At 41.8% G+C, this 19,400-nt stretch overlaps 1 protein-coding gene across 3 annotated transcripts in view; it reads left to right on the top strand.

Moving 5' to 3' along the window:
• MERTK (MER proto-oncogene, tyrosine kinase) overlaps positions 1-19,400 on the top strand; it is a 148,558-nt gene that overhangs the window by 73,221 nt on the left and 55,937 nt on the right. For all 3 annotated transcript variants that reach the window (XM_040496731.1, XM_040496733.1, XM_040496730.1), the window contains exons 5-7: positions 6,389-6,475; positions 9,703-9,818; positions 17,154-17,337. In XM_040496731.1, the coding sequence (XP_040352665.1) occupies positions 6,389-6,475; positions 9,703-9,818; positions 17,154-17,337 (387 nt within the window). The remainder of the gene's footprint in view (positions 1-6,388; positions 6,476-9,702; positions 9,819-17,153; positions 17,338-19,400) is intronic.

Raw genomic sequence — 19,400 nt, forward strand, 5'->3', positions numbered from 1 at the left:
ACAATTTATATATCAGTTCATAATTTTCACAATGCTTTCTATAAAGACTGACTTTGAACTTCATAGCAAGTTGCGATACAGTTAGGCATTTTTGATACCCGTTTTCAGATCAGGAAAAAATTTGGAGCTATTAAGGGACCTACTTGCTTTAGGTGTAGTCTCAGTGTGGCAACTGGAATGATCTTGATAAAACACAAGTTAGATCATGTCAGTCTCCTGCTCACAGCTCCGGGTTTCCCATCCTACTTAGAAGACAGAGCAAAGGCCTTTTCCCTTTGCCTAGAACCCTCCACCCCACCCCTTACACTGGGCCTTTCCCTCAGGAGCCACCTCTGACCTGAATATTTAAAATCACAGCCCACTTCCCCACCCACCCCTGGATCTCTGATCCTTTTCTCTTTTTTCATAGCGTTAACCACCTTCTGATAGAGCTTGCAGCTTACTTATTTATGAAGGTTGTTATTTCTCACCCACTTCCCTCTGTGAGAATGTGAGCTCTGTAAGGGCAGGGATCTCTTTTATTCATGAATATACCCCAAGTGCCTGGGAAAATGTGTGACACCTAGTAAGTACTCAGTAAGTATCGGTTGATTGAATGAATTCAGGGCAGATAGGATGTTCCAAGTTAATGAGCAGTTTCCTTTATGCGGGGTCTGCTTCTGTTGCTTTGCCTATTTTGCTCTGGGGGGGAAAAATGAAAGGGTTGCTTAATCCAGAACTCAAAGAATTGGCCCAACTGGTGCTCTTAGAAGTTTCTTTCTCAGCAACACTGATTGTCCTTTCCTCAAGGGAACATCCTGTTACTGAATGTTCTTTAAAATATCTCTCAGGGGGGCGCCTGGGTGGCGCAGTCGGTTAAGCGTCCGACTTCAGCCAGGTCACGATCTCGCGGTCCGGGAGTTCGAGCCCCGCATCAGGCTCTGGGCTGATGGCTCGGAGCCTGGAGCCTGTTTCCGATTCTGTGTCTCCCTCTCTCTCTGCCCCTCCCCCGTTCATGCTCTGTCTCTCTCTGTCCCAAAAATAAATAAACGTTGAAAAAAAAAAAATTAAAAAAAAAAAAATATCTTTCAGGGGTGCCTGGCCGACTCCATGGGTAGAGCGTGCGACTCTTGATCGCAGGGTTTTGAGTTCAGGCTCCACATTGGGCATGGAGCCTACTTAAAAAAATGAATAATAAATAATAAAATAAAATATCTTTCAAACCTTATGCCAGAGGCTATCTTTTTTTACAATTCTTTTTTAACATTTATTCATTTTTGAGAGACAGAGACAGAATGTGAGTGGGGGAGAGGCAGAGAGAGAGAGAGAGACAGAATGCGAAGCAGGCCCCAGGCTCTGAAGCTGTCAGCACAGAGCCCTAGGCGGGGCTCAAACCCACAAACCGTGAGATCACGACCTGAGCCGAAGTTGGACACTTAACTAACTGAGCCACCCAGGCGCCCCAGAGGCAATCTTTTTTTAAACCAGCAGAAGACCAAGCAAGAGGGGCATGAACAATTGTGATGAGTGAGGTGAGACATAACAGTAAAGTGGATGGCCCACTGGGAGAGGACATGGCTCAAGAGAGATTAGAGGCTCCAGTGCTGGAGTCACTCGGGAGAGAGTGGGTGGTAGGGTGGGGATTTAGGGGAGTGGATGATTTTTTTCTCTGGAAAGCCACAAGGACTCAGACTATAAAACGTCAAGGTCTATTCCAGTCTGGTGGTTATTGTTCATCCAGACAGAGAAGAGGAAAGTGACAGGCAGCGGTCTTTCCCAGCGCACACTAGTTATATTCAACCCGGGCTTATGCGTGAGTCTCTAGCTGGGAAGCTAGTGCCATTACGTAAAGGAAGTATATATATATTTATTTATTTTTGAGGTGGGGGGGAAGGGCATAGAAGGGGAGGACCCAAAGTGGGCTCTGTGCTGACAGCAGAGAGCCCGATGTGGGGTTCGAATTAACAAATGGTGAGACCGTAACCTGAGCCAAAGTCTGACGCTTAACTGACTAAGCCACCCAGGAGCCGCCAAAGGAAGTATACATAACTGAATACATTAAGCGAAGAAGACTATATTTGGCCTTGAGTTTTGGCCCACCTGCTTTTGGAGAAAGTTAACTTCGGTTTGAACCAGGTTCTACTTCTCCCTGCTGGCGTCTGGCCTATGGGCATTAACCACCCCAGGGCACAGGAAGTACTGCTATAATGGTGGTTTAGCTATTTCTGGGCAATTCCATATTAATGTGGATGTCTTGTGCCAGAGAATTTGCTAGAGATTGTTTTCCTGACTTTGTGTGCACTTTGAAAAGAAACACAGAAAGGAAAAGCGACTTCCCACTTAACCTAACATCATGGTCCTGATCAGCGGTTTCACTTTCAGCATTGATAAACCTTGCAGCTCTGAAGGGGCCCCAGTTGTCTTACTTAGGGATCTGTTGCTAGACCACGGATCTCACGAAATGAATCCACCCTCTTGTTTTTCTCCAGGACCTTCTGACCAGTTTGGAATGTGATCTGTATTTTGTACTCAAGTGTTTCCCAAGCATTTTGACAAGAGTAATTGAAGTCAAATAACTGTGTTTAGCTCAACTGTATTAAAAATATAAATTGCACGGCAGCTCTCTGTATTTTCTGATTGAGCCAAGGCAGATTTTTCTAAATATAAGCCAAGTTTTGCGTGTTCATGGAGCCTGTGAAATGGGCGTCTTACTTGAGAGCTTATGACTTGGAAGGTTAAAGGTGATGCTTCAGCATGAAGACCAAAGCGTCACAGGCCGGACTGTGAAATAATGGTTGCCTGTACGGACAACATGCAGTGGCTTAGAAGGATAAGGTCTCGATCCTCATCTGGAACATGTCTATCTTCTTTTGTAAAATCAATGCCTGACAAGAGTACCCAAAGTCCCAATGCTATGTCAATGCTTCTTTTCCAACTCTTGCTTCCCAGTCATCTCTCCCTCATTTTGCAAAAGAAGAAAGACCTCTCCCTGACTTATCTGGAGTCACTACGGGGTATCAATTCTCAAATGCTTTGGTCTCAAGATCCCTTGACAGCCTTAGAAATTATTGAGAACCAAAGAGGTTTCGTTTATGTGAGTTCTATCTATTGATAAGTACTGAATGAGAAATTAAAACAAAACTTTTAAAGCACAAAAATAAACAAGCCCATACTCCATTAGCTGAGAGAGCTAATGGCATCATCACACAACATACAGCTTCTGGAAAATTCCATCATGCATTTCTGAGAGAATGAAAGTGGAAAGGGCAAATAACATCTTACCATTATTATTAGTATTGTTGTTGTTATTATTATTATAAAAATAGTTTTCATCTTAAGAGCTCCTTAAAGAACCTCTGGGATGCCCAGGAGTTTCTAGACCACACTTTGACAGTGGCTGCTATAGTGTTTTGGCACTATAATGTTAAGAAATTTCCAGATCATTACATAGACAATTCCAAATTTTGTTCAGCAAAGGAGTTGCCCCTCCAGTAAAATTTTACTGCTTACATTTAAGAATTATATATATTGTCTTGATGAGTTGTGCCCTAATAATAATGGTCAGGATCATCAATCTATATCTCAGTGTGCATGTGTATTTTTGTTGCCAAGAAGTGCTTCCAAACCCACACACTTATGCCATTAGGGTAAAATTCTGCAGGGGAAGTAGAAAAGCATGATGGAAAACTTCTGGCAGCTGGACGAAAATTATTTCAGTTTTCCCATCCCAGTCTTGAGTATGCTACATAGGTGCCTTCAAAGGAATTTTACTTTATTTATTTTATTTATTTTATTAAAAATTTTTTTTTCAACATTTATTTATTTTTGGGACAGAGAGAGACAGAGCATGAACGGGGGAGGGGCAGAGAGAGAGGGAGACACAGAATCGGAAACAGGCTCCAGGCTCCGAGCCATCAGCCCAGAGCCCGACGCGGGGCTCGAACTCACGGACCGCGAGATCGTGACCTGGCTGAAGTCGGACGCTTAACCGACTGCGCCACCCAGGCGCCCCAAAGGAATTTTACTTTAAAATGTCTGAGTACCTGAAATTATATTCTTTGCAGCTGTTTAAATTATAAAAAATTGAAGATGCAAACCTCAAAATATATGAGAGGCTGCATGTATTTTTCAAAATTAATTGAGAGGAATACAAGCAAAATATCTAACGACCCCTAAGGCAGGGTATCCAAGGGTGTCCTTTTATAGATGTGGCTAATGGGTTTGAGGTAAATATTCCTCTTCAGTGAAATAAATATTTCTTAAACGATCACACAAACTATTAGCAGTTTCATCCATCAGCCAAAAGGGAGTGACCAAAAATGTGAAGAGCGATGGCTCCGACCTGGGATTTTAGTTTCTTAGCTCTTGGAATTGTCGAGGGAATCTAAGAGGATTTTCCTCCAGTCTGAAGGCAATATTCCTTACCTCAGAAAATTAAAATACCTGAAGTGGGGGCGCCTGGGTGGCGCAGTCGGTTAAGCGTCCGACTTCAGCCAGGTCACGATCTCGCGGTCCGTGAGTTCGAGCCCCGCGTCAGGCTCTGGGCTGATGGCTCAGAGCCTGGAGCCTGTTTCCGATTCTGTGTCTCCCTCTCTCTCTGCCCCTCCCCCGTTCATGCTCTGTCTCTCTCTGTCCCAAAAATAAATAAACGTTGGAAAAAAAATTTAAAAAAATAAATAAATAAAAAAAATAAAAAGGAAAAGCAAACAAACCTGTTTTTAAATTTTAGAATAGTTTAGATTTTAGAAATCATGGAGATAGTACAGTTTTCCCATCAACCCCATTCCAAGTTCTCCTATTGTTAACGTCTTATGTTAGTGTGATATATTCATTACAGTTAATGAACCAATATTGATATATTTTATTAACTCATGTCCATACATTATTCAGATTCCCTTAGTTTTTACCTAATACCCTTGTATTGTTCCATGGTTTCATCCAGGATTTGGTTGTCTTGTCTCTTTAGGCTCCCCTTGGTTGTGACAGTTTCTCAAACTTTCTCTGTCTTTAATGGCATTGATAGTTTTGAGGAATACAAGTCGGGTTTTTTGTAGAATGTTCCACAGTTTGAACTGTCTGATATTTTCCTCCTGATTAGACTTGGGTGGTAGGTGTTTGGGAGGAAGATTGCAGAGGGGAAGTGCCATTTTCATTACATCATATCGAGGGTACATTCTGTCAACATGACTTAGTGGTGTTAACCTTGGTCACGTGGCCAAGGGAGTGTTTATCATTTTCTCCACTCTAAAGTTTAAAAAATAAATAAATTAAATAAAGTTTTGCTTTTATTTCCTTTTCATACTGTCCTCTTTGGAAGGAAGTCATTATATGCATCCCACACTTAAGGGGTTGGGAGTTACGGTCTTCCCCGCTGAGGGCAGAGTATCCACATAAATTAATTTGGAACCCTTGTGCATGGGAGATTTGCCTGTTCTTCCCCATTTATTTAATCATTTATTTATAGCAGTGTAGACTGGTGGATATTTGTTTTATACTTTGGGTTACAGTCCAATGCTACTTCCTTTATTTTCTTGTTCAAATTGTTCCAGGAAAATAGCTGTGTGTGTGTGTGTGTGTGTGTGTATGTGTGTGTGTGTGTGTTGCATGGTGTTTGTATTATATTCCGTTCCAGGCTCATCTTACAGGTTTCCTGCTCCAATCTGAGAATTAGCCATTTTTCCAAGGATCTCCGGTTCCTTTTGTTGGCATATCATATTAGAAACCAAGATCTGGGTTGCCTCTCTTCCTTTCTATTTAAAACTAATAAACAGACTAATTTTTTCATTTCTAAGATGTCTTCAAACCTCTGAACTGATAGAATATTTCTTCATTCAGCCCTAGTGTCTTCCCTGCAAGTAATAATAGTGTCTTATGTTTATATAATAATTCTGCATGAACTGACCGATATTTACCATTAAAAAAGGATTCATTACAACAGATCGTCTGAAATTTTTAAGCACTGTGACTTTTCTCCTGCTGTGTTTGGTATTCTGAAATGTCATCAGTGTGTGATTAGTCTGTACTGTGTGGCTAACCAGCTGGGGAGTGACCAGGCGAGCCTCAAAAAACATTCTTTTTGATATTGGGGCCAGCAATACCCATACCTCCTGGCAGAAATTTAAAAATCTAAATGTTACTGCTTTGTTACCTAACATCCCACCATCAGGTAAAGATAAAGGACACAAATGAAGACAGCTGCCTTGTAGCCCCACGGGTGGCTTGCTCCTGGTAGCTAGGGTTTAATCCCAGGTTTGTTTTTCAACCACCAGCATACTTTTCAAATTAACTTGGCATTTATGACTTGAAGCAATGAACCAAAAAGTAAAAGATTGCTAAGACAACCGTAGGGTTCTGGTGAACCACAGCCTGTTTCTCGGTGACTGGTCTCATGAGTCCCCTTCCATTCCAGGTCTGACCGAGATGGCTGTCTTCAGTTGTGAGGCCCACAATGACAAAGGGCTGACCGTGTCCAAGGGTGTGCAGATCAACATCAAAGGTAAGCACCAGGGCCATGTCCCCCAAGCCCCTGAGCTCTGCAGCCAGCTGCCTGGGTTTGAGCCCTGGCTTCCCCACTGACTTCCTTTGTGACCTTGGACAAGTCACTTAACCTCTCTGGCTTCAGTATAAAATCAGGATAATTACAGAATCTACCTGTTTCTGAGGCTTATATAAGACAATGCAAGTAAAAGCTTTCATAACAGCGCCTGGTGCTTACATCTTTGATAAACATGAGTTCATATAGTTTTGCTTAGTCTGAGAAGAAACTAGGTTGTGATGTCTACCCTTGATTTTCTTAGCTCCTTTTTTCATCTTTCCCTCTGCCACTTTGAACCAGTCCCCATTGCCCCTTGAAGAGCCTGCAGGGGTGGGGAGGGTGGCTTAGGGCATTGATTGAAGGAATGGGCTCTGTCCTTCCAGGGCAGCTGGGGCTGAAGCAAGTCTCCCCCGGCTGCTGCCCTGAGAGGGGCAGAAGCAGGGGAGAGCCCAGAGCCCCTGTGCCTCTTCCTCCTAATCTTCTTGTCGCTCTCCCTCCCCCTGAGCTGGGATATAACATAACGAAAGAGTTGTGTTTGAAGACCCCTGTGCTAGTGGAGATATTACAATCCAATCGTCTGCCTCATCCTCCTCTCTCCATGGGATCAAGGTTATCAAAACCTGGAACCTGAAAGTCAATACTGTCATTTTATGCCTTTTTCAAATCATATTTCTTACCTTCTCCCATAGAAACTCAAGCAAATTTTATGTTTATTTGTTCTTCATTTAAATAACGGGAAGCAAATATTGAGTTCATATTCCTTTTGGTCTTAATCTTGGGGAAACAACACAAGGAAAAAGCAGAATGTGTTTAATAATGAGTTAAAAGGTAATATACAGTGGGGGACTCAAAATTGCAAAAGAAGTTATACTTTCATTTTGGCAAACAACTAGATGAAGGTGATGAGGGAGCATTTTCTGAAAGTTCATTGGAATAAAACAAAGAAAAAAAAAAAAGAGCAAACTGAAACTTACTCCCGGAGGAACTGTACAACTTCCTTCCTCATTTCAAGTCTCATTATTACAATTTTCAAAAGAAATGTTGGGAATTTCAGGAATTCATGAGTAGGTGTGAAGTTATAAAGACATTTTCATAAAGTACAAACACCTTATAATGTAAAAATTTATATAAAACGAGTGACAGTTTTTGACATTTTATGCTTCACATAGCATGTCAGCTTTTTTTTTTTTTTTTTTTTTTTAAATCAATCCCATTTCTCAAACTTATGCTTTGGGCTTTCATTTTTTAAAAAACTTATGCCAAAGCAACCAAGCCTCCCTTCTTATAATCTATTATTAACTATAATACACATGGCCCAATGATGATCGGAAAGGCAGACATTTGAGGGTAATTCTACAAATAATCTATTCAGGGAAGTGAGTCAAAGTGCCAATTCTTTCCCGTTCACCAAGCTGTGTGTCTATTAGTAAACAGAAGCTCCTGAATATGGTACCCAGTGCACTTTACATGGTCTCAGCTCTCCTTCCCCCATCTCCTGCCCACCCTGTCTTTGCCTTTATGTCTCCCACACGTTCCCCAACCCTCATCCCTGTGTTACCTTATTCGGTCCTCACCACAGCCCCATGGAGCAGTGCTATTACTGTCTTCATTAATAGAAAAAGGAACAGAGTTTAGAAAAGGCATTTAAACTGTGGCCTGGGCCATAGAGCCGGCTAGGTGGTAACCAGACTCCCCAGTGCCTGCTGGTGCCCACAGTAATGAGCTTACTGCCTCATGCAACCAGCCTCCAGTGTTCTGCTGAGAGACAGACAGACCTGACAGCTCTGGGGTCAGACAGACCTGAGTTCCAGTCCCCGTTGTACTGCTTATGAGCCTTGTGATCTTTGGTGAATTTTTAACTTCTCTGATCCTCAGTTTCCTCATCCATCAATGAGGATTGGAAGACTACCTGTCTGATAGGGTTCTAGCAACGAATAGATGAAGCAAAGTCCATAACTACGATGTACATAACTACTAGGTACATAATTTACTATGCCAGACCATAGTAAGCACTCAAAAAAAACAGTCCTCATTTTTGCTTATAAATGTGATCATCACTACTAATTAAGAATTAAATTTAGCATAAAATAAGATTCCCCAGACTTCAGATCTTCCTTAGATTCTGTGTTGTTGTGGTTTTTTTTTCTAAGTTTATTTTTGAGAGAGCAGGGGAAGGGCAGAGAGAGAGGAACAGAGGATCGGAAGCAGACTTTATGCTGTCAGCACGGATCCCGATGTGGGGCTCAAACCCACAAACCATGACATCGTGACCTGAGCTGAAGTCAGATGCTTAACCGACTGAGCCACCCAGGCGCCCCCGGTCCTTCCTAGATTCTAATTAAAGGGCCTATCCATGTCCCCCATTTGGCCAGGATCGTTGCACACCTGTGGTATTACCTGCCTCCACTCCCAGGAGATGCAGTTGGCCCTTTTGCCTGAACTGACTCTCCCCAACTAGAAAGCTTCTCCCCACTCAGCCACACACGCACACTCATGATACCATAACACTCTCTCTCCTCGGCTTGGGGCTCTCTCGATCTCAGGTAATGTGGGTCTCCCCTCCTCAACCCAGAACTGCATAAGCATTTGATCCCATGTAGAACACTAGCACCCAGGGACGTGCCCGCGTACAGTAGAACAGTGAACACCAGCTCAGTGAAGGAAATAGATGTCTTGACATCCTTCCCCAGCTAAGTTCTCACGTCATCAGTGGATGGGAAAGCAGGTCTCTGCTCCACTCCACTGGCCCAGGCAGAACTGTGCTATCAAGGGAAGCCCTGTCTGTAAGCTCATAGTATTACTCTCAGGCATAACCTGGCTTCTTTTTAAAACTTGGGTTTGGGGCGCCTGGGTGGCGCAGTCGGTTAAGCATCCGACTTCAGCCAGGTCACGATCTCGCGGTCCGTGAGTTCGAGCCCCGCGTCGGGCTCTGGGCTGATGGCTCAGAGCCTGGAGCCTGTTTCCGATTCTGTGTCTCCCCCTCTCTCTGCCCCTCCCCTGTTCATGCTCTGTCTCTCTCTGTCCCAAAAATAAATAAACGTTGAAAAAAAATAAATAAATAAAACTTGGGTTTAATTTTCCTAATCTTAAGAAACGGAAACAGGTTTGGTATTAATGTGTTTGTTTGGTAGCTGTGGCCGCCCGTGGTTTATAATTGTGTTTGTTTGTGTGTCTTTGTTTTTACGTAGCAACTCCCTCCCCACCAACTGAAGTCAGTGTCTACAACAGCACAGCACACAGCGTGCTGATCTCCTGGGTCCCGGGTTTTGATGGATACTCCCCATTCAGGAATTGCAGCATTCAGGTAAACCTCCAGGATGAAGAGGGAAGTGGCCATTTGGTGCTCTGAGGGTCTACCTGATTCTTCTTCCTCCTGAGGATGGATGCTGAGGCCTTCAGCACCTCTGTCCAGGGTCCATTGACCTCCTTCCCACTCAACGTCCACCGTACATGCCCCACTTTATGGTGCTCTGCCCCGGGATGCTGTTTCCTTTCTGCTCAAAGTCCAGGGCCCATCCAGAAGGGAAGCAGGTTTCCAGGATAGAATGTCGTGAGACCAAGAGAATTAATTTTTTTCAATTAATTTTTTAAATTTACATCCAAGTTAGTTAACATAGAGTGCAACAATGATTTCAGGAGTAGATTCCTTAATGCCCTTCCCCATTTAGCCCATCCCCCCTCCCACAACCCCTCCAGTAACCCTGTTTGTTCTCCATATTTAAGGGTCTCTTATATTTTGTTTTTATATTATTTTTGTTTCCCTTCCCTTATGTTCATCTGTTTTGTATCTTAAAGTCCTCATATGAGTGAAGTCATACGATTTTTGTTTTTCTTTAATTTCGCTTAGCATTATACCCCCTAGTTCCATCCACGTAGTTGTATACACACACACACACACACACACACACACACACACACACACACAATGGAGTATATATATATACATATATATATATATACACATATATATATACACATATATATGTATATATATATATATACAAACATATGTGTATATACATACAAACGTATATATATACATACATACATACATACACACACAATGTGTATATATATACATACATATATGTATATATATACACATACATATATATGTATATATACACATACATATATGTATATATACACATACATATATATGTATATATGTGTATATGTGTATATATATGTGTATATGTGTATATATACACATATATATGTATGTGTATATATATACATATATATGTATATATATACACATTGTGTGTGTATATATGTATGTATATATATACGTTTGTATGTATATATACATATATGTGTGTGTGTGTGTATATATATATATATATATATATATATATATACACACACTCCATTGTGTATGTGTGTGTGTGTGTGTGTATACAACTACGTGGATGGAACTAGGGGGTATAATGCTAAGCGAAATTAGAGAAAAACAAACACATACATATATATGTGTGTGTGTGTGTATATATATATATATATATATATACACATACATACACATACCACCTCTTCTTTATCCATTCATTCGTCAATGGACATTTGGACTCTTTCCATACTTTGGCTATTGTCGATAGCACTGCTATAAACATTGGGTACGTATGCCCCTTTGAAACAGCATACCTGTATCCCTTGGACAAATACCTGGTAGTGCAATTGCTGGGTCATAGGGTAGTTCTATTTTTAATTTTTTGAGGAACTTCCATACTGTTTTCCAGAGTGGCTGGACCAGTTTGCATTCCCGCCAGCAGTGCAAAAGAGATCCTCTTTGTCCGCATCCTCGCCAACATCTGTTGTTGCCCGAGTTGTTAATGTTAGCCATTCTGACAGGTGTGAGGTGGTATCTCTTTGTGGTTTTGATTTGTATTTTCCTGGTGATGAGTGAAGTTGAGCATTTTTTCATATGTCGGTAGGCCACCTGGATGTCTTCTCTGGAGAAGTGTCTAGTCATGTCTTTTTGCCCATTTCTTCACCGGATTATTTGTTTTTGGGTGTTGCGTTTGATAAGTTCTTTATAGATTTTGGATACTAACCCTCTATCTGATATGTCGTTTGCAAATATCTTCTCCCATTCCGTCGGTTGCCTTTTAGTTTTGTCGATTGTTTCCTTCGCTGTGCAGAAGCTTTTTATTTTGATGAGGTCCCAGTAGTTCATTTTTGCGTTTGTTTCCCTTGCCTCTGGAGACGTGTTGAGTAAGAAGTTGCTGTGGCTGAGGTCAAAGAACCTGGTGTAAGAAAGTGGTCCTGGTTCATTTTTCTGCATGTCGCTGTCCACTTTTCCCAGCACCACTTGCTGAAGAGACTGTCTTTATATCATTGGATATTCTTTCCTGCTTTGTCAAAGATTAGTTGGCCATACATTTGTAGGTCCACTTCTGGGTTCTCTATTTTGTTCCATTGATCTGAGTGTTTGTTTTTTGTGCCAGTAACATACTGTCTTGATGATTACAGCTTTGTAATACAGCTTCAAGTCTGCAGGAGAATTAATTTTTAAGGTACAAAAACACATCCCTAAATTAGGACTGGCTTGTGACCAGGAGTTTGGAAAGTCAGGTACTTGTCAGCCTGGCTCCTCCTGGGCTAGTGGCCATGAAGGACATACAAGCATGAGATGGGTCATTTTTGCTGTCAGGTATAGCACCTTGGCCCATGGGTCCCTGGACAGCCTGGGCACTACAGGTCTCGCAAAGTCTTCACCCTTTTTTTTTTTAATTTTTAAAAAAAGTTTTATTTATTTTTTGACAGAGACACAGGCAGAGCATGAGTGGGGTAGGGGCAGAGAGAGAGGCAGACACAAAATCTGAAGCCGACTCCAGGCTCTGAGCCATCAGCATGACACGGGGCTTGAACTCACCAACCACCAACTGAGCCACCCCAGCACCCCAATCTTCACCCATTTTTAAGCACTAACTAAAATTGGTATAAAATAATGCCATAATAAGTATACAGCCTAGCCATCCTAAAATGGTACCTTTCCATGATGTAGGCTTTGCTTTGAGTGTTCATTTCATTAAAATGGAAAGGGTAGCAATAACACTGTTTACCGAGTGCCCACAATGACCCAGAGACTTTGCGGACATTATCTTACTTAAAACCTATACCATGGGGCACCTGGGTGGCTCAGTCGGTTGAGTGTCTGACTTCAGCTCAGGTCATGATCTCACGGTTTGTGAGTGGGTTCCATTGTGTAATGGTTAGCATTCTGGACTTTGATCTCACGGTTTGTGGGTTCGAGCTCCGCGTCAGGCTCTGTGCTGACAGCTCAGAGCCTGGAGCCTGCTTCGGATTCTGTGTCTCCCTCTCTCTCTGCCCCTCCCCCGCCCATGCTCTGTCTCTCTTTCTCTGTCAAAAATAAATAAAAATTAAAAAAAAAAACCTACACCAGCACTGCAGATGCTCACAGAGTGCTCACAGCCCATGAGTGGCAAAGTCAGAATTCAAACCCAGAAAGCTCTGTTGCCAAAGGCAGTGCTCAGAACCATCTGCTCTTCTGTGTCTCAGAAGAGACATTGCTTATGGGAGCAGGTAGTTGAACATGTTTGGATTATCCATTGAAAACATGAATGCATTCTGCCTTGTACTTCGTCAAACAGTAGGGTCAGAAATTGTTCTTAGTTTCATAAGCGTCTGGTCTTACTAGCCGAAAACATGTTAACCTGACATAGGCCACTCATGCCAGTTCAACTTGAAGCAGTGAATTCTAAAGAATTTTGTGGGTTGACAACCAGATGTTTTTAATGCCAAATGGAATTAGTTTCTGTGTTGTTGTTTTTTTTCTTCAACGTTTTTATTTATTTTTGGGACAGAGAGAGACAGAGCATGAACGGGGGAGGGGCAGAGAGAGAGGGAGACACAGAATCGGAAACAGGCTCCAGGCTCTGAGCCACCAGCCCAGAGCCCGACGCGGGGCTCGAACTCACGGACCGCGAGATCGTGACTTGGCTGAAGTCGGAGGCTTAACCGACTGCGCCACCCAGGCGCCCCTAGTTTCTGTGTTTTTATTGCCTCCCACTCTTGTCTAACAGCTGTTCCTTCTCTGAAAAGTGAAAACATTCTATTATCCCCAAAGTAGCCTCCACCCTCACCCCACCAACTCCAGCTTTTCTTAATTCTTGCCCACTTTATTTGTAAACCTCCCAAGGGCTGGTAAGTGTTAGGAATTCTTGTGTCTACAAAGTCCTCACCAGGGGTATCCTTTTTTTTTTTTTTTTAAGCATATATTTCACAGACCATAATATTCTCCCATTTAAAGTGTATAATATTTTTTTAGTATGTTCACCGAGGTGTGCAACCATCACCATTGTCTAATTGTGTTTATATTCATAAAAAGATGTTGTTCTGTAGTTTTCTTGTGTTAGCTCTTTCTGGTTTTGGTATCAGGGTGGCACTAGCCTTATAAAATCAGTTGGGAGGGGTTCTCTTCTCTTCTATTTATTGGAAGAATTTGTGGAAGATTGATGTTAATTCTTTAAATATTTGGTAGAAATCACCCGTGAAGCTATCTGATCCCAAGCTTTTCTTTGTGGGTAGTTTTTAAAATACTGCCTCAATCTTTTTACTTAGTACAGATCTGTCTAGATTTTCTATTTCTTCTTGAGTCAGTTTTAGTAGTTTGTATGTTTCTAAGAATGTGTCCACTTCCTCTGGGTTCTCTAATTCATTGGTGTACAATTATTTATAATATTCCATTACAAGCTTTTTTAATTCTGAGGGTAGTAGTAGTGTTCCCTCTTTTATTCTTGATTTTAATAATTTGAGTCTTTCCTTCCTTCTGTTTGCTTTGGGTTGTTTGCTATTTATTTATTTATTTATTTATTTATTTATTTATTTATTTTAAGTTCCTTAAAGTAGAAGTCTAGATGATTTTATATATACTATATATTTCCTTCTAAGCACTGTGTTAGCTGCATTCCATAGGTTTTGGTATTTGGGCGCTTTTTTTTCCCCATTCATCTCAAATTTTTTGGTCATTTTCCTTGTGATTTCTTTTTTTTCTTCCTCTTCTTGGTTATTCAGGAGTGTATTGTTTAATTTTCACATAGTTGTGAATTTCTCAAATTTTCTTCCTTTGTTTCCAATATTATCCCATTGCATTTGGAGGATATACTTAAATGATTTCCATCCTTTTAAATTTACTGAGGCTTGTGTTTAATGGCCTAGCCTGAAGTGTTCTCCAGGTACACATGAGGGGAAGTTATATTCAGCTGTGGTTGGGTAGAGTGTACTATATGTCTAGGTCCGGTAGATCTAGTTATTGTTTTGTTCACTTCTTCTGTTTCCTTGTTGATCTTCTGCCCAGTGTGGTTCTATCTGTTATTGGAAGTGAGGAATTGGGGTCTCAACTACTGTTTTTGAATTGTCTGTTAGCCCCTTCAATCCCATCAGTTTTCGCTTCATGTATTTCAGGGCTCTGTTGTTAGGAACAACCAGGGCCTGTTTCCTTCTATACATGTAGATGAAACTGAAGCATGGACCAGCTCTTTTTAAAACTGCTGCTGAGCTGTATGAAGAGTTTAAGACCTGAGGCTCTTGCCCATGGTTGCCGTTAGGGAGACTTTGAGGACCAGTACTGCCCCCACCTTGAGAGAACCTAGGTCTCCAGATGGAGGTGAGATAGAGTATGGCAGTAGGAAGATCTGAAAACACCAGCTCACTCCTGAAGGTAGAAGATGATCACACACAAGCTTCACTTGCTTTCTCTCCTTTTGCGTTGGCTTTGGGAAGCCATAGCATGAGTGAAAAATCATCCAGTGATTGCCAAGTGGCAGGCCTTCCTTGCCCATCTTGGATCCTGGGGTGCCAGATGTGGTTATTCTGTCTTTGCCCCACCAGCTAGCTCCACCTCCCTTTACCCATTCTCCTTTCCATCTCTGGTAGGGTTACCAGATTTAGCAAATAAGAACACAGTTATTTTACAAGTTAAATTACAGGAGTAATTTTGTGACACACCTGTACAACTAATTCCTTGTCGTTTATCTCAAATTCAAACGTAACTGGCTATCCTCTGTCTTCTCTGACCAGTCCTAGCAGAGTTAGTCAGGACTGGCTCTAGAAGTTATCCTTTTATATGCTGCAGATTAACAATGTATTCCCACTTTTGAAGGAACCAAGCATAATGTTGTAGCAGGTCCCCAGTCCGTTACAATTTTAAACTCTGACTTGGTAGCAAATGAATGTTTTGGACACGATTCAGATCCACGCACTAGCAGGACACACCCTCCCACTTCCTTTGGCCCTGATGTTAGTTCCTTTCTTCACCCATTTTTGGGCTGCATACTCCATTTCTATTTTTAACTCTCCCACGTACTTCTTGCTATTCCGTGCCCTCCTGTCCCCTAGGACCCACTGAGAAGGACGGATATAGAAACCCCGTCTTCTTCCAGCAGTGTGTGCTCAAAGAGCGTCCCTGTGCCTGGAAATGCTCCACACGTTGCTCCGGAAATGGGGCAGGGGTGGAGAGCCAAAGGTTCCCTCCACCTCAGTTTCAGGGATTGGTCACCAGGAAGTAGGTGCATACTCGAAAGCGTAGAAACAAAAAGTAAGTTCTGCCAACAGCCACCACCAAGATAAGCACGTAGCTCTTTGTTTCTCCTCTGGAGGCTCCTCAGGCCAACTGGTGCTTTCTTGTCACCCAGTGGAGCCTGTGGGTCTGAGTCTGAGGTGAGACTTGGCCCCAACACCACCCTCTTGGTATCCACGAGGGGATTTAGAATTCTAAAATGTTTGTGGCCCCTTGGCCTAAATTTCAACACACGTATCCTGAAATAACGGCATTGTGTATCCACACCCAATGACTACCAGCCTGTTATTATCAGGGATACATGGAGGGTTTAAGACTTTTTTCCTCCATTCTTGTGTTTTAGACATCATTTTCTATTTTCCAATTTTATGAGTACTACATATTGTAGAAATTTTGAAAAACGAAATGAAAAAAGCAGCTCTCCCTTATCCGCACTCCCAGACAGAAGGCATGCTTAAGAAAAAAAGGTAGAAGTTTGGCCCAGGATTAGATTTTTGCTTGTGTGGACAGAGAACATGGATGTGGAGAGATTGGTAGAGCTTATGGAGGGGAGGTTGAAAAAAAAGAACTCAGAGGAAGGAGCTGAGATGTTTTAACAAGATTTGGAGAAAAGTTTGGCGGGTGAGGTGCAAATGACTCCTCCCTATATCTGCTCACCAAATGATGTCAGAAAATCTACCTTCTCTGTCTGTGTTTGGAGTTGAATTTATACTGGGATGGGAGCAGGGGTAAGAAAAAAGGACACACTAGAGTTTACCTCAAAGCAAGAGCAGAGGTCGAAATGACAGAGAACCACCTCAGTTCTTATTTCATATTATTTATCTTACTTTGTATTCTCACGATCATTTAGTTGCTCTGTTACCTGCCACAGTGAAAACACTTATTTTAGGCATTTTCCTCGGGTCCTCAGTGGCCGCTCCAGTGGCATGAGTAACACACAGTAATGCTGGGGGGGAAATTAGTGTGTGGCCCGAAAGGAAGCAGGTACTTCCCCCCAGGGGAGAGGAAGGGCCACGTGCACCGAATACATGAGTGCCCTGTGTCTGACATTCCCCTCACCTTACTAACGCCTGGTCCACATTTTTTCTCTTCCTTTAGGTCAAGGAAGTTGATCCGCTGAGTAATGGCTCAGTCATGGTCTTTAACACCTCTGCTTCACCACATCTGTATCAAATCGAGCAACTGCGAGCTCTGGCTAATTACAACATTGGTGTATCCTGCATGAATGAAATTGGCTGGTCCGCAATGAGCCCTTGGATTCTGGCCAGCACGACCGAAGGAGGTAATCCCTGGAGCTCAGAATAAATATTGCCCCTAATGGCATGTGATTAAACAAATCCTTCCCGGGGTGGCCTGATGGAGAAGTTTAAACTTTGCTTTGTTTGGTCTTTGTCCCTGGAGGAGAATTTTATTTGAGGTAGCCAATGAAAATGGGGTGCCGGGGCGGGGGAGGGGGGGGGGGGGAGAGAGAAAAAAAAAAAAGAAAATAGGAAAGAAGATTTTCCCTCTGTTTAGTGACAAAACTTACACTTAATGTGTATAGGTAATATTTTCTTTTACATAGGGAGACATTAATAGCATACTTTATGACATGTTATTTTAAATTAAGATATAATAATATAAAAAGTACTAATCAGGGGCGCCTGGGTGGCTCAGTCGGTTGAGCGTCCGACTTCGGCTCAGGTCACGATCTCGCGGTCCGTGAGTTCGAGCCCCACGTCAGGCTCTGGGCTGATGGCTCAGAGCCTGGAGCCCACTTCCGATTCTGTGTCTCCCTCTCTCTCTGCCCCTCCCCCGTTCATGCTCTGTCTTTCTCTGTCTCAAAAATAAACATAAACATTAAAAAAAAAAATTAAAAAAAAAAAGTACTAATCATAGCATCAAATTTAAGAAATAATGAACACACACACAAAAAAAGAAATAATGAACGTGAAGATGGTTAATATTTACCAAACACCACGTTCCAGGCACCACATTAGGTGCTTTGCATGGATTATTTTTTTAGATCCTCATTGAAGCCCTATGAACTAGGTTCTCTCTATGCTGTCTTGCTCATAGCAAACTTTATTTATATCTTTAAACTTTAAGGAATTTTCTGTGTGCTATTTCTGATTTCTGAGATTTTTTTTTTATCTTCTGTGACTATTGGAATTGATATTGTATTTCTTTTAAATTCAAATCCACAGTTTCTATTCCTTCCCAACAGAGCTCTAGATCAGTAGAACCCCTTTCCTGCCCTTACCTCTGGCCTCATTGAGTCAGTGCCCTAGTCTTCATACAAACTGTGGGACAGGTCAGGATCAGAAATCTTTAGGGTGTAAGCCTTGCACAAATGAAACTCTAGTGCCAAAATTGTAAAATACCTTCTCTCAAATGATGAACAAAAGCCTTTGAGAACAATTTCATATGCTGTGTTTCATTTTCATCCAGTTCAAAAATACCTTTCTGACTTTTTCTTTTTTTTTTTTTTTGTAATTTTATTTATTTATTTATTTTGTTTTTTATGAATATAATTTATTGTCAAATTGGGTTACATACAACACCCAGTGCTCATCCCAACAAGTGCCCTCCTCAATGCTCATCACCCATATTTCCTCTCCCCCACCCCATCTGACTTCTTCTTTGACCCATTAGTCATTTAGGTGTGTAGCTTAGTTTCCAAATATTTTGGGGTTTTCCAGAAATCTTTGTATGCCTGATCTCTGATTTCAGTCTATTGGTGCCCAAGAACATAATCTGTTATCACTAGAATACTTTTAAATATATTGAGATTCTTTTAATGGCCCAGAACATGGTCTTTCCTGATAAATGTTTGGTGTGCACTTGGAAAGAATGTGTATTCTCTCATTATAAGGAGTATTCTATAAATGTCAACATGGTTTAATTGGTTGATTATATTCTTACTGCACTGCCTACTTCTATCAATTATTTAGACAGAGGCATTGAAATCCATAGTTATAATTTTGGGTTTATCCATTTCCTTTTGTAGTTCTAACCAGTTTTGCTTCAAATATTTCAGAGGTTATTTTGTACATAAAAAGATTACTATGCTCTCCTAATAATTGACCACCTTCTCATTATGAGATTGTTTTCTTTATCTTTTTTTTAAATTTTTTTTTTTAATTTTTTTTTTCAACGTTTATTTATTTTTTTTGGGACAGAGAGAGACAGAGCATGAACGGGGGAGGGGCAGAGAGAGAGGGAGACACAGAATCGGAAACAGGCTCCAGGCTCTGAGCCATCAGCCCAGAGCCCGACGCGGGGCTCGAACTCACGGACCGCAAGATCGTGACCTGGCTGAAGTCGGACGCTTAACCGACTGCGCCACCCAGGCGCCCCTTTAAA

The sequence above is a fragment of the Herpailurus yagouaroundi genome, unplaced genomic scaffold, assembly GCF_014898765.1.
Source record: "Herpailurus yagouaroundi ecotype Mexico unplaced genomic scaffold, PumYag 188, whole genome shotgun sequence".
In the NCBI taxonomy this organism is placed as follows: domain Eukaryota; kingdom Metazoa; phylum Chordata; class Mammalia; order Carnivora; family Felidae; genus Herpailurus; species Herpailurus yagouaroundi.